The 17,080-nt window shown below is 27.1% G+C and overlaps 1 protein-coding gene across 4 annotated transcripts in view; it reads left to right on the plus strand.

Moving 5' to 3' along the window:
- The window catches only part of LOC132921874 (titin), a 107,212-nt gene that overhangs the window by 61,864 nt on the left and 28,268 nt on the right, over nucleotides 1-17,080 (plus strand). For all 4 annotated transcript variants that reach the window (XM_060985114.1, XM_060985112.1, XM_060985113.1 and 1 more), the window contains 8 exons: nucleotides 2,451-2,555; nucleotides 2,619-2,801; nucleotides 2,868-2,991; nucleotides 3,061-3,115; nucleotides 5,317-5,601; nucleotides 5,895-6,234; nucleotides 6,438-6,503; nucleotides 7,693-15,651. In XM_060985114.1, coding sequence (XP_060841097.1) covers nucleotides 2,451-2,555; nucleotides 2,619-2,801; nucleotides 2,868-2,991; nucleotides 3,061-3,115; nucleotides 5,317-5,601; nucleotides 5,895-6,234; nucleotides 6,438-6,503; nucleotides 7,693-15,651 — 9,117 coding nt within the window. The remainder of the gene's footprint in view (nucleotides 1-2,450; nucleotides 2,556-2,618; nucleotides 2,802-2,867; nucleotides 2,992-3,060; nucleotides 3,116-5,316; nucleotides 5,602-5,894; nucleotides 6,235-6,437; nucleotides 6,504-7,692; nucleotides 15,652-17,080) is intronic.

The following is a 17,080-nucleotide window of genomic DNA, read 5'->3' on the forward strand; positions in this document are numbered from 1 at the left end:
GTCTATATTGTTTATATTTTAGTTTTAAATTGTTTAAAAATGATGTGACGAAGCTGAAAATAAAAAATTGTCTTTTATTTAAAAAAAAAAAAATAATAATAATGTAGAAAGACCATCCCAAGTAAACTTACGATAAATTCACAACGTTCTTTTCAAAAAATACGTCTATATAGGCTATGATTCGCACGTGTTTTAAATTATTATTTAACTATTATTTGCATAACAGTTCAAATAATATTACCCGATACACTTCTTAATTCATTCATAATATACACAAGATTATAACAAATATTACTAATTGCAATGTGTCAATTTCATAAAATTACAAGAAAAATCTAGCCAATCTATTTTTTTTTATTTTAATAGGTTTTTGTCTATACGACGATTATTATGTCTAAAATCCCTGATCCTATCTAAAGCAGATATTTTTAACACTTATTTAATATAAAGCATTACGTACCTACACAATTATTTAATAATTTCTATACTCGTACTAATTTTTGACGAAAAAAAATATATTTTTGTACCTACCCAATTTTCATTTATTTATGTTTACCTTCCGTCGATCATCCTTACCACTGAAAAACCTGGTATGCCAATAAGTATCTGGACAAAATTTATAACGCTAGTAGTAATATTAAAAATGAGGAGTTACTAAACTTAAACGATGTTTAACAACTATGAAAATGAAATATAAACATTGGTCATACTTGTGGGTACCTGTAAATCATCGAGCTTATATATTATATAAAATTTTGATTGTACTGTTATATTATAAATATAAATAATAAACGAATTATTAGTGTATCAACAAAAACAAATTGAACAATTTTATTATTTAGGTATGGTACATATTAATTTAACTTTAATAAAATATAATAATTCATATTATACGTAAATATAAAATATAATATGTATCATATACATTATAAATTATTATTAATAAGGTAAAAACTAAAAATATTATATCGATATTAATACTAATAGATATAATATAATTTTATACATTCAAGATTCTGAGTAGAGCGATAAATATATCGATTTTACAATGTGTATGTGTGTTTTTTTTTGTTTTCAAAAGATTTAATTTATGGAAGTAATCAAAAAAACTCCCATATACAAGTTTTAAGGTGGTTTCTAGTATAAAATTGGATTTAGTTGGTACTTTGGGAGTGTAATGTTTAAAATAATTAATAAAAAAAGTAGATTACTCTTTTAATAACTCAGTTTTATAGTTTGTAGGCGTCTCAATTACCTTTATTAGATGAATACCGTGTATGTATATGTTTAATTTGGATTGAATGATAAATGATTATGTATTAAAAACTAGAACCTAATTATTTAGTAAAAAATAATAATAATACTTATATTATTCTAGGTACAAAATAATTTGTAATATGTTCATTACTCCATTAGGTATATTGTAAAAATATATATTTCAAACGTTTATAGAAAAAATCGTATCAATATATCGCTTACATTTTTAAATGGCTTTTACAACAACTTGGAACCATGTATTATATTTTCAAGCGTTTCGAACATTTTTCAATATTATATTTATAATAAAAAAATTCTAATATCTATTTTAAATCTAAAAAAGTTACGATATTTTGAAAATTAAACCACGTATAGAAAATGCTAATATAAACATTTTGTGAACATTTCAAATATCTACGGTTATTCGTTTTAAATAACAACCTAATGAGAACATATATTTTGTTTAAAATTCACGTTATTCCCTAATATTTCTCGCATCTCTATAATTAGGAAAAGTACTAAACATTTTTAATTTTGGTATTTAATAAGTTATAACTAGATTTTTTCCTTTTAGTAAACATATGGTAATAGGTACCTCCTCTACTGTCGATTAATTATGAAGAAAAAAAATAAAATCAAAATATGTTTCCACTCTAAATTTAACTGTAATTAGGAATTACAATTTTTTTAAATTGGTTTTTTCATTATAAAAATTGTGTTATACACTTAAAAAAATATGATATACACATATTATACAATGCATATAAGTTCAATATTTCAGGTTCAGTTACCTATTTTAATGGTGTTATAAATAGTTCTTATCATTAAATATAAATGCAGTTTATTTCAATGCTATTTATGTACAAAAATAAAAAAATACACAAGGTTATAAAATCAATACATTCATGGCTTCATCGGAGTCTTAAACTTTATGGATTTTACACAAGTAAATTTTGGTTATATATATAACAAGTTAGCGAAAACTCAAACTGATTTGCTTGCTATAAGTCAAAAATAAATAAACAAATATTTTATAACATAGTTGGTACTCATTTCCTTTTTAGATTCTATATTGATCTACAACAAGATGGTAAGCTTTATTAACAATTTTAAAAATAATAGAAATTATAATAAATATAGGTAGTTGAATTATTTATATCATCTATTTAAATATAAAATAATTACTGTTACAGCTTTTCAAAGTTTACCGAGCTTTGTAAACGAATTAAAGGACGAGCGAGCTGTTGAAAACGAAACGATTGTATTTGAATGCCAGTTTTCAGGAAATCCTACACCCGGTTTGAATACATAGTCTCGTCATAATATATAATACACATTCTTATAACTTATGTTTAATTTAGTAATTATATGGTATCACGATGATAAAATTGTCAGAAACTCATCTAATGTTCAAGTTAAGATCACCGACACTAAAACAACATTGACTATTAAAAAAGCAACAAAAGAAGATGAAGGTGTCTATATTTGCAAAGCAAACAGCAATTTAGGAGAAGCTAAAAATAAAGCAAAACTTTATGTTAAAAGTAATAATGATTAAAAATACATTTTAAAGAGTATAACTAAGATACATATTTTGTAATTATGTTTAGAACTTGGAGAAGAAACATTCACGGCTACCGAAGAAGAAGTGGAAGAGAAAGAAGTAGAAGAAGTGAAGAAGACGAAAAAAACAAAAAACAAAACTATAAAGAAGAAACATAAAAAAGAATCTGAGTAAATATCGAAAAATATGTTTATTTATGTTTAACATGAAATACTCAAAATTCTTATCATATATTATAGATCATTCGATGAAACAGAAATCAAAGAATCAAATCGCATTATTACTTCTAAAACGGTAATTATTAAATTATTTTTATTGAATAAATTTGTATTCTGTTAATGTTATATGATGACAAATAAATTAAATTTTGTAATAAGATTATAAGATGAGAAATCTTAGAATAGTATTCTCTTATATTCTTTCATTATCAACAGGACTCTGATTTTATAACATTAAAAATAAATGAAATATGCGCTATATATGATCTAAAAAATCTTAAAATATACGCTGTAATATGCACTAAAAACATGAAAAATAGCAAAAATAAAAATGTATTCAGTTCATAATTCAAAATATAGATACGAGCCGTAAATCCGATAAAGAGTCATAATTACTGTTCGATAGGCCAATACGCCGGATTATTTAAAATTAGACTTTAATATGAACGAAAATGTGTGTATTTTTCTTATGCATTAAAAAAAATTAAAATAAATGACATTTTTATAATTTTCATAGGTACCACATAATATAAACTAGATTTATGAAAATACAAAATAAAACGTTATATTATGCAAAAAATAGCACCAAAACTTGAAAAATAAAAACCTAAAATACTTCAAATATGCAAAAATAACATTATAAAATTTCATATTTGGAGTAACCTGGTGCATAATACAAATTTATAGCTCACTCTGTTTTTTTTTATCTGTATACTATAATAATTTGTAAATTCTATCAAAGCCTTGATTATCAATTAGCTGAAATTGTTTTTAAACTTGTGATCTGCTTGATAAATCATTTATTATTCATAACTTTGTAGAATGTTTTGTTTTATAAAACTTTAACTTTATATTTCCATATTCTTATAATATAGAAAAAAGTTAAATAATATATTATATACAATGGAGCATCGATCATAGGTTAGGTTAATTTATTTTACCATATTATATTATTATATTAAAACGTTGTACATTCAGCACATTAGTTTGATTTTTAATTAAATAAAACATTTAAATTCATGTCAATTGTATATTTTTAATCATTGTTTAATTATTAACACCTACTTCAGTTTTAATTATTACAGATCATCAACGTTCCAATGTATTCATATTCATATGTATTATATAGGGCGATTCTTTTATTTTTATTATAATATATTATATTACTCATTATTTCATCAAGTATTGACTTTATATTTTTTTTTCCTAAAATATTTTATTCCATGTTTTTCAAACTTTATAAAATTTTTATTTTTTTCACCCTATTTTTTAACAGTGAAACCCCTATCAACTTTTTATTTTCAAATGGCAATTTACATTTAAAATGTTCTACATTAATAGGGCTATTTTTTATGAATTTTAACGTTCCAATTATTATTTTTTGTTAATTTTTTAGCGAGATATATCTTTTCAAAGTTGGGTGGTTTTTTGGTTTTTATTATACTTCTTGTTTGTATGTAATAACTATCGACGCAGTGATGCAATTTTATACTTATAGTTACCATCGCCTCGCAAGTATAATAACCTGTAGGACGAACACCTAAAAATCTCAAACCACCCAACTTAAAATAGCTATAACTCACTAACGGTTAAATGAAAAATAATAATTTTAACGTTAAATTCATAAAAAATAGCCTTATTATTTATGACATTTTAAATATAGTTCGCCATAATGCCATTTAAGAATCAAAGGCTGATAGTGATTTCATTATTAAATATAAGGGTAAAAAAAATAAAAATAACATATAGTTTTAGAAAAGCATGAAACTAAAAATTTTGAAAAAAGTTAACAGTTTGAAACAATGATTGTTTAATGATAAATATTAATCCCCCTGTATTACATAATCTATATTATAAGTTAATCGGTTTAGGAATTATAAGGACCCTTCTCTCTACCTGTTTACGTGAATTTAATTTTGATTTATTTGATAAGCTAAAGGTGTAAATAAAAATTAATTAATTGTTACATTGATATTTTTTAACGCTGCCGTTTATGCGTGCAGTACAAATATTATATTTTTAAATGGAAACATCTATTTTTGATACTCTATACAAGTTGGTCGATTTATGTTTAAATCATTTTGATTTATTTTCGACAATAGCTTTAAATTAAAAATTTTACTAAAATAAGAACCATTTTAAATTTAATTATAAAAAATTTAATTTAATCCAACTACGTACACTTCAATTTTTAGAGTTTGTAAATGGTGCAATTCTACTATTATTGCAAAAAATATTATAATAGTTATAATAGTATGATGAATTTTGTGTTCATAGGTAGAGGAGAAACCATCGTTACCAGAACGCGAACCGTTATCCACGTCAGAAACAATTTCAGACGAGACGGTCAGGGAAGTTCGTGGACCCGAATCTGTTCACGCAAAACCCATCGAAGAACCTGCACTGTTCACGGCACTTAAGATCCGGAAGCCCACAGTGGTCAATGAAGTTGAACAAGTTTTAGATCAAGTGGAACTGGCTGAGTTTGGACCGGCTGAATGTCCATTACGAGAATTGGCCACTATTGATATACTTACCCGACATGGCATATCGATAGAACAGGTAATGCACTATCTGTAAAAAATTAGTAGGTATAGTGACTTCTTAGTCTAATAAAAAATATGAAATTTAACTAAAACAAAATTAGATTGTATTAATTGTTTTTTTAAGTGACGCGATGAGTTATTCATTTTTGTTGTTTAACTTTTAACTTAATATATTTATTTTTTCTATGTTTCTAAATTAATATTTTAATTTTATAAATATATAATATCGAATTATAACTAATGTTAAAACTTAAATTTATTCACACTTTGAAACATTAAAGTTTTACAAGGTGTTTGTTTTTTTGCTAGGTGATCGAAGAGTACACGTCCGGTCAATTCCCTGCGCTGAGGACCGCGCCAGCTCAATCAGCCATGGTGCACTTAATCGAACGTGAAGGGTACACATCACTCGTGGCTGACGTTTTCACCAAAGAATCAACCATACCTGAAACCGTCAATGAAGTGTTTAAGGCATTCATGACAATGGTCGAGTTGAAACACAGTACACTGGAAGAGATTATTACTTACTTAATGCCAGAAGATTTCCAAACCAGCACCTGGGATTTGGAACACGCATCTCAAATTACTACAGATGATACGATCACCGAAACAGCTGATATCAGCGAGTCTGTAAACATATTAGTAAACGGTAAATTCAATATTATTTATTTTTAAAATCAATAAATTATTAATAATAAAAATATTATTTTAAATTATGTTTTATATATTTTTTTATTAAATAATTTTTGAAATTCATTAGCGATTGTATTTATACTATTTATCAAATTATTATAATAATATGATTTAATTAATTTTAATATTTTGGTAACACTATATTTATTTTATTTTTAGAAGTTAAGAAGAAAACACGTTCGACAAAGAGATTAGTTAAAACAAGCGAAGAGAGTTTATCAATTGGTATGTCTATTATTGTTAATTATATTTCAATTTTATTAGTTAAAACTAAACAATTTAAATTGTTTGTTTCATTATAAAAATTATTTTATACACTAATTATAGTGTATACACTAAAAGATATATAGTTTTAATAGATATATATATATATATATAATATACACATGTTATAATGTACACTTATTATTAATATTATATAACGCATATAGCTTCAACATTTCAGCTTCAGTCAACTATTTTAATGCATTTAAATAGCTCTTATCATTAAATATAAATGCAGCTTATTTTAATGCTACTCAATAACAGTATTTTTATTAATGATAATTGGTGATTTATAAATCCTAATTATACTAACGGTAAGTCTATTCATTTTTTTTAACTTTAAAATGAGACTAATATTGTGGATTTGTGCTATTAGGTGCTATATATTATTTAATACTAATAACAGATCATATTTAATATATTTAATAAAACAACTTGTTTACAAACTATACCTATTAATTTGAATTTCTATTATTTTAAGCTAATACATTTAATTTCATATTTACTAGTGTAGTTTGATTTTTGTTATTAACCTACCAATAGAGCAAAAGGATAATAACTTATAAACTTTTTTTCGTTAATAATAATAATAAAAAAAAACTTAGAATAGCATAATACATAATATTTATAATTATTGTATTGAAAGATGTTTTACAGTATAATTTTAACATTAATTTTAATAATGGAAACATGAAATGCGTGCTTTTTATCAGTTTTTCATATAATTTAATCGATCCAAAAAAATTTCATAACAAGATTTTTAAAAATTTCTTATAAAATTACCATAGATTTTGGTATTGTAAAATATGTTTTTAACACATTAATCTTAATTTCCTTGGGTATAATTTATTGTACAAGAATATCATAAAATTAACTTTAATATAATATGATACATCAAAAATATTAAATTATTATAAAATTAAATAAATAAAAAGAATGGTGCTCAAGGTATCGTGATGAAATGTCTCTTTTTGTCTTTGTGTTTGTTGTTTATTACGCTATATTTTAAAATTACGCTTCTTCAGCATTTTCTTCAACTATCTCTATCACTTCTGCATTCTATTTGATTTTATTATTGGATTGTTTAAAAATTGGTATAATATCAAATTATTTGCATATTTATTTGACGACTACTTTGGTTTATCCACAGAAAATGAACAAGTAAAGAAAGTTATGGATTATAGCAATAATAAGATTACTGATAATACCATAGTTGAATTATCAGAAGACAAACCAATCAAAACGGAAAAAGTTACGAAACTAAACAAAAATATAGAAGATATCAGTAAAAGAGAAGATGAGGAAGAAGAAGAAATTATCACAAAAGAAACAAAAATAACAAAAATAAATAAAGTAAAACGATCGGATATCGGAAAAGAAATTATTCCTGAAGAGACAACATATGAATTCAATGTAGAAAAGTATCCCGCTATATGTCCAACCGTTTTGAAAACATCAAAAACTTTAAATGAAACAATTGCTCAGCAAGAAGCTGTAGAGCTCTCAACAGATATTAATAACATACCAGAAAAAGCTCAGATTAGAATAACAACTCGAAGCGCCGCGGAAAGTATAATAACAAAAGACGAAGAGAAAGAAGAAACCCGAAAAGAAACATTAGAAATAAAAAAACATAAAGCAAATTCAGCTTTTGAATTTAATGAAAGTTTTTCTACAGATCATCCAGACGCTCAATCACCTCTTGAAGAAATCGTTAAAACATTTGAATTCAAACCGTGTTTGGCGATAAAAGATGTTATACCTAAGGAAAGTATAACAATTAATGAAATTTATCCAAATCAATGCCTTGGCAAAGGAATTGATTACAAACCAAAAAATAAGGAAGCTAAGGTTACTGTAATTGCACATTCACAAAAAGTAGTAACAGAATCAATTGCCTCTACAAAGGAAGGTGAAATTAAACAATTATTTATGCCACAGAAAAAAAAAGCTACACAAGATTATGTTGAACACGAAAGTATTAATGTTGTTGAAGTAAATGAAGCACATACCGAAAGTCAATTAATAGATGATTTTAAACCAACACCAGTGAAATCTTCAGTGGAATATCCATTACACGAACAATTAGTTGTTAGTGAATCACATTCAGAAATTCAACCGGAAAATTACTATCCAGAAATAATTGTACCCACTGAAGTCGCAGAACAATTAATAGTACCATCAAATAACGCTATAACAGCATTCCAAATAGAATCTTCTGAAAAAGAAGCAGAATATAATCATTCGAAATCACCCAATGAGTATAAAGCAGATATTTCGATTATTCCTGAAAAATATATTGAAGTAAGCGAGTCAAACATACAAGAAAAAGAAACTAAACTAGAAAAAGAAAAGGTACCAGATAAGTCATTTGCGGTTTCTGATATAATTTTACAATCAAGTATAATTGTAAACTCAGTTAATCAAGAAGAAAATGAGGAAAAATTCAATACTCATTTACCTCAATCGCATACTGCAAAACTAACAATAAACAACGCAAACAAAGTGTGTAGTTCTTCAGTAACAGAAATTAATGAAGCAGAATCTGATTTAAACATTTCGGTCATACCAGAAACAAAACAAATTGAAAGTTCCATAATTGGTTTAGAAGTAACTGAGATTATACCTAAAGAGACAGAATCCAATTTTACATCACAATCAGCATTAGAAATATTACCAGATACTAGTTTTACTGAAAATAATTCGTGTATAGTCACTGAAACTACAGCTGATGATTATTCAACAGATTTATTATCAAATTTGAATTACAAAACATTTGAAGCCAAACCAAAGTTTGAAGAATTAGAAGCCAAGCAAATATCTCAGATAAATGTACAAGAGAATAACATTCCATTAGATGAAACTTCTAAACCCATTTCAGTTAAATTGGAAACAAGTTTTTCCCCAATTCAAAGCATAACTGTAGAACAAACAGTTGCAACAGAACAAGAGCAATTCTTGCCATTAAACGTACAGCAAGAGTTACATAATTCTATAAGTGTTCCATCTCATTCTCTCCAAGTTGTAGTTATTGAAGAGATTACTCCAGAGAATTGTGTTACACAGATAGAAGAAACGTATAAAGACAATAATCAAAATTCATCAAAAATAGCCCAAATTAATTTTGTAGATGACCAATGTATTATTGTAAAAGAAGTGTCAACCTATGAGTCAGAAACTAGTTTATCACTTGATAGTAAACCTGAAAATGTAAAGGCTGTACCAGTATTTACTGGTCATGATGTGGCTGAGACATTAGAAATAATTTCAAATGATGCCGTTGAAAAATTAAGTATACAAAAATATAAAAATAATAATGCAAAATTAAAACACGTACCATACGAAGCAATTGTATCAGAAGTCACATCTGTAAATGAGTTAGAAGACATTTTACTGAATAAAGAAAAGAAACAGCTAAAAAATGTAAACATTAAAATTGACGAGGTTATTGGTGTAAATATTACAGAACAGCCTGTTTACGAAAAAGAAAAAACTTCGATTGAACAAAAAGTATTTATAAGTAAAAAGGCTAGTACTGAATTTGTTCCAATAGAGATTGCTGATCGCTCAGAAATTGTTACGGGAGATTATACTTTGGATTTGATACAACCCGAGGTATCTGAATCGCATGCATATCATCAACCTAGTACATTTGAAAGTGTTATTTTGTATGAAACTAATATATCTGAAAAAGAACAAGAGATGACTGAAGTCAAAAGTCCATTAGTATGTACAGCAAATAAATCTTTGATAGTAGATGAAGCAATAGAAGTTACAGAAATAATTTCTGACATTAAACCAGAAGATATTTTTATTTCCATATTGCCTGAAGAAAAAACAGCCAAAACTAACATTATACCATTTAAACCTCTTGAGAGTCAAAATATAACGACTTGTGAAAATGTGGAGACAGTGAAAAATCAAAGTCCACTGTCTGGGGTTGCCCATATATCTCAAAAACCGTTTCATGGTTTAGAAACAAGTTTAATAATATTAACAGATTCAGAAAATAAGTTGTCTGATTTTGTGATGCCAAATACAAAAAAAGCAGAGACTAATTATAGTGACTTAGATATTCCGATTAGTGTAGTTGAAATTTTAACGCAAGATAAAGAGTTAGATTTTAAAGGTCAAGAAATTCCATCACATACATTAGACAAACAAGAAATAATCTTAGAAGAATGTCGGGTTACATCAGAAACAATGGTATGTAGTTCTACTAGTGATTTTGATGAAATTATACCACAATCAGTTTATGCTTTGCCGTCTAAAAGCACTCAAATGGCAATTGAGTCAATAGAAACCGCTCATCTTGAAAAAGAAGGAGATTTGGTGGACGATCATATATTTTCAAAGAAACATGCAGATTTCACATATGAAGAAGTAAAGAGTATTCAAATAACTGAACAAGTTAAACTCGAAACCAAGCAAGAATTAATAATTGAAAGTATACCTGCGGATATAAAAAGTAAAACAACGATTACAGGACAAGATGTTGCGGAAACATTTGAGACTAAAGTAGAAAGTCCAATTGAAGAATTAAAAATAGAATTTCCAAAAGAAAAATCAGCTAAAACTATTCAAGCAAATGAAGTTCATAGTGTTGAAGTATCAGAAATTATTACACAAGAAAAAGAATCTTCATTAGATGATAATAAAAAATACAACACAAAAAAAGTGAACGTTTTAGTTGAAGATAACTCAGGAACGTATATGGTTACTGAAATATTTCCCAAAGAAAGAGAAATCCAATTTATAGAAAAATCTCAACCTATTTATCGACATGCTGAACAAGATATTTTAAGTCATGAAGGATTACAAATTAACGAAACAAATATTTCAATTTGTGAAAAACAGTTAAGTGATTTAGAGTATTCAACTAAATTAGGCAATCAAGTTATAGAACCCCTCGAATGCATTGAAATATCTGAAATAAATGTTCTAGAACCAGAATATAATTTACCTAAATTACTTCATCCAAAAATGGAAAATGCAGTTCATAGTTTAAATGAAAATGTAGGTCTTATAATAAATTCTACAGTAATTAATGATAAAGAAAATGAACTTAAAATCGATAAATTAAGTACAAAGATTGCAACTAAAGTTTCAAATTTAATTGACTATAAAGTTCCTCAAAAATCTGAGAATAATACTTTAGAAAGTGTTGAACTTTTAAAATATATTAAAGAAGATGAATATCAAGCGTCATCTGAACACATATTATTGGAAGGCATAAGTACAACTGTAGTTAATTCACAAGATAAAGAAATTCCATTTGAACAATTAACGAAGTCAACAGGAAAATCTGCCTCTCTAGAATACGAAATGGAACAAAACTTAGATGTAACTGAAGTGTGTTTAGGAGAATCAGAAACAGATTTAATTCCTATGTTTTTACCATCAAGTCACATTGCTGCAAGTGATATGTCGGAAACCCAACAAGTTGCATCCAGTTTTGAAGTTACCCCACAAAATTCTACTCACAATTTATGTGCCCAATCAATGCCATCTGGTATTTCTATAATTCCTAAATCCACAGAATCACATAGTCTTGAAGTAACTGAAACTTTGTATCACGAAACTGAAAAACCATTTAAATCGGTTGAAAATGTATTAAAGACTTGCAATCTTACAATTCAAATGGACCAAAATGTTGAGATAACAGAAATTGTAACGAATGAATCAGAGAAACCATTAGATTTATTTGACAAAAATAGAGGTTCAGAAGCGAGTATAGTATTTGATGAAAATCAGTCTGTTTCAATCGAAGAGATAGAAACTTCTGACGATGTTGTTCCGCTAACTAAAAATGTGCCCAAATCATTAAGTGCAATACAACAGATAGAACCACAATTAGGAATCGTGGTTACTGAAGTTAGAACAGAAGAAAATGAGATTGAACATGAAACACAAATACAACCCTCATTAAAACATGTTTCACAAATATTGCCTGAAAATCTTAGTTTGAATGTGACTTCCACTGTTATAGTTGAAAAAGAAAGTATATTAAATAAATCTAAGAAAGAAATTCAACAAAATGCACAAGTTTATTCTGTATACAGCCCTATGAAAGTTGTTCAATCAGAAGAAAATTTTATAGAAATGAGTTTAACCGATTTAAAGACTACTACACCAAGTGAAATATTTTTAGAATCTTCACAAATTCCTTATGATTCAATTAATCAATTAGAAATAAGATCATTCGAAAAAGAAAGTGAATTAAAAGTGACTACAAATGAGAAAAAGGAAGTGGCAACAATTAATATGGATACTATTAATATACTTGACACAACAGAAATCATTACAGGTGAAAAAGAATCTATTTATACACCTTTAACGAAACCTATTACAAAACAAGCTTTAATTGATATAACTGAAAGTCGACCAGTAAGTAAAACTTTTGAAATAAAACCAGAAGATATAACAAAAGAATTACAAATTCCTAATGTCAAATCATGTAAAATAACACCAGCTCAAGAAGTTGTCCATGGTGTTGTTGTTGTTGAACATTTGGGTCATGATAAAGTAGAAAAATTTGAAGGGGAATACAAACCAACGATCTTAGCTGCTAACATAAACGTAGAAAAAGAAAAAGAGACGAAGACTATAACTGAAGTTATAACTCATGAAATGGAAGGCCAAGTTAAGAATATAAATATGCCAACGTCTAAAAATGCTCACATAGAAATAAGTTCTGGGCAAGAGATAGCAGAAAAAATAGAAATATTACCAAACATTGCATTAGGATCATTGAATAATTTTGTAACTAAAACATCAACTGCTCTTCTAGTACAAGATACGTTTGATAGTATTCAGTCTACAATAACTACAACCGAGGACAAAGAAAATCCATTCAGTTCTGATTTAGTTTACCAAAAATCTAATGCTGACATTAATATTGAAGAATCAAAAAGTATAAATATAACTGAAGTAATTGTGGATGATACAGAAGAGAAATATATTTCTCCAGAATTACCATTAACGAAAAACGCTGGAAAATCTATTTTACCAAATGAAGTAGTAGAAGCATCTATTGTATTAGCTGATGAAAACTTAAGAACATTTCATAAATTTAAAACAAAAGAAGAATCAGCTAATGTTTTACTCGAAACACATTCAAATATATCTCAAACTGAAACCACTGTACAAGAAAGTGAAATATATCTTGAACCCGTTGAACTGATATCGAATAAAGCTGAAATTACAATGATTCCTAATAATAGTTTAACAATAACAGAAATAATAACTGATGATAATGATCAAAAATTAAATATTAAAAAAGAACATAAACCACAACAAATTATTACATCATTATCAAAATTACATGGAGTTCCACAAGTGTCAGAAACTATCTCATCAATTACAACTAGTAATGTAATTATTCCTGTAATTGATAGCAATTATGCATTGGTTTCACAATCAGAACTTTATGACACAGTGATGTTAACTGAAATAAATGCGTTAGAAAAAGAAAAATTGTTTACCCAAAAACCCAAATTTGAAAATTTTAAAGCAGAAATTAAGTTTAAAGAAGATAAATCATTAAATGTCTTTGAAACCGTATTAAACGATAATGAAAAGCCATTAAAAATAAATGAACCTTTAAAAAAACAGGCATCATTAATTAAACCAACATTTGATGTTCCTACGATATCTGAACATACGTTGGTTGAAACTGAAATTAATCTTGAATCAACGATAGTACCAAAAGAACAAATGGTTAATATATCATTTGAAAATAATATAAATGTTCAGGTGTCTGAAGCAAATGCTATAGAAACGGAAAGTGATTTTTTAACAACAATTCAAAATTCAGAAACTGCCACTATACCTGAATTAATACTACAACCGGTTGCAAATGTTACGGAAGTTATAACTAGCTTTAATGTTCAAAATTTACCACAACCGAATCAAACTGAATATAACAATGCTAGCGCAATCCATTCAACATTTAATAGCCTATTACAAACAAAAGTTGAAATATCAGAATCAGAAGTTAATTTAAAAAAACTAAAAAGTATAGAAGAAAAGGCATCAGTAAAAACTGAAACATTAGAAAATATCATAATAACAGAACCGGAAATATCTGAAAAAGAGGGAACACTTGAAGCACCAGAGAAAATTGATTTGAGACATGCCCAAATTTCATTGGAAGAAGAAAAATCTTGTATAATTATTTCGAATATAGTAAGTGAAGATAAAGAATTTGAATTCACAGAAGGACAAAAACGTAAAAGTTCAGTTGCAAAAATTACATTAGATAATTTAATGGCAATCACTAACACTGAGCAAAATGTATCTGAAAAAGAAGGTACATTAAACATTCGGAATCCAAAAGATGAAACTGCAAATATGACATTCGAAGATTTTCAATCAGGAATTATAGTCTCAAACGTTTTACCCGAATGCAAAGAAGAAAAATTAAAAATTAAAAATACAACATATTCTACTGCAACATTTGTTACAGACAATTATGAAAGCTTAATCCAAAATGAACAAATAGTAAATGAAAAAGAGGAATTTACAATACCTGAACAAATACCAGATTCAACAACTGCATCCGTCACAGTTGAAAATGGAAAAATAGGAGCAGTTATATCTGAAGTTATAAGTGGTGACAGAGAAAGCGCAATACATACAACAAAAGCAAGAAAAAAATCAAAAGCATTAATATCAACCGAAGAACTAAAACCATTAGTAACAACAGAGACACAACTATTATCAAACACCGAAGAAATGAAATTACCAAACAAAATTTCTGACAAATCTGCAAAAATAAAATTAGACGAACTAAAACACATAACAATTCAAGAACTAGTTCCCAACGAAAAAGAATTAAAAATGAAACAAATAAATCCAATTCAATACAATATAACACCAACATATTTAGAACTAATACCATTGGAATCAAGTCAAACACACTCAGAAATAAAACCAATTCAATCTGAAGGTGATAAAATAGTCAAATATACTGCAACAAAAGGTAAACCTCAAATAAACAGAAGTATCAAAATCAACGAAGATATATTATTAGAATCAGCCGCTGACCTAAGACAAGAAGCAATAAACCGACAGAGAGCATCAATCACTGATATACCATTGAGCACAGGTAAATAAAGATAAAATTTACATTATTAAAAATAGCGGTACGTACAAAACATCGGTTATCATATTATAACTTAAAAGAGAAAATGAAAACAGTTTAAAAACTGAAAACTATATACCAAGTGCACATGCTATATGAAATAATCAAAATTAAGTAATTTCAGGTAATAATAAAAAAGATAAAAATAATATAAAAAAATAATTGAAAAGTTAAGCCGAAATTGAGAGAATAATAATTTAATATACACCTAAATAAAGTCTGAAATATAAAAAAAGTGCAACGTAAAAAAAAAAATATCAAAAAAACAAGACACAAAAATGAAAAAAAAAAATAAAACGACATTCATCAAAATAAAATATGAATAAAATATTAATCAAAAAAATTAATCCTATAATTTAACAACGTCATTTGTTAACATATTAATACACACACATATAATAGTAATAAGAAACATAAAAAATATAATTACATGACACAACCACATAAACACATTTTTTTAAAACATATTACAGATGACATAAGGCCTGCACTACACGGAGAACAAATAATATCAACGGTGACACAAAACAAAATAACACACACCCAACCAGACACAAATCAAATTGATGATACTAAAACAACAAAAGTTACCGAAATCAGTAAAAAAAAAATAACTAAAAAGAAAACAATAAAAATAGTAAAGGATGGTGTTAAAAAGGTAGAGGTTATTGAATCCCCACCAGAGATAACAGAGATTGTTGACGAGGAAACTAAACCATTACCCGAAATCGAATCTCTTAAACCCGAAGAAGCTACCCTTATTCCAGACGAGGCTACATCTGTCGATATTAAAACGACGACTGTTATTGAGGGTGGTAAGAAGAAGGTTACTAAAAAGAAAACAATTAAAACGGTAAAGGACAGTGTTGAAAACGTAGAGGTTATTGAATCCCCACCAGAGATAACAGAGATTGTTGACGAGGAAACTAAACCATTACCCGAAATCGAATCTCTTAAACCCGAAGAAGCTACCCTTATTCCAGACGAGGCTACATCTGTCGATATTAAAACGACGACTGTTATTGAGGGTGGTAAGAAGAAGGTTACTAAAAAGAAAACAATTAAAACGGTAAAGGACGGTGTTGAAAACGTAGAGGTTATTGAATCCACACCAGAGATAACAGAGATTGTTGACGAGGAAACTAAACCATTACCCGAAATCGAATCTCTTAAACCCGAAGAAGCTACCCTTATTCCAGACGAGGCTACATCTGTCGATATTAAAACGACGACTGTTATTGAGGGTGGTAAGAAGAAGGTTATTAAAAAGAAAACAATTAAAACGGTAAAGGACGGTGTTGAAAGCGTAGAGGTTATTGAATCTAAACCAGAGATAACAGAGATTGTTGACGAGGAAACTAAACCATTACCCGAAATCGAATCTCTTAAACCC

Source organism: Rhopalosiphum padi, chromosome 2, assembly GCF_020882245.1.
Source record: "Rhopalosiphum padi isolate XX-2018 chromosome 2, ASM2088224v1, whole genome shotgun sequence".
In the NCBI taxonomy this organism is placed as follows: domain Eukaryota; kingdom Metazoa; phylum Arthropoda; class Insecta; order Hemiptera; family Aphididae; genus Rhopalosiphum; species Rhopalosiphum padi.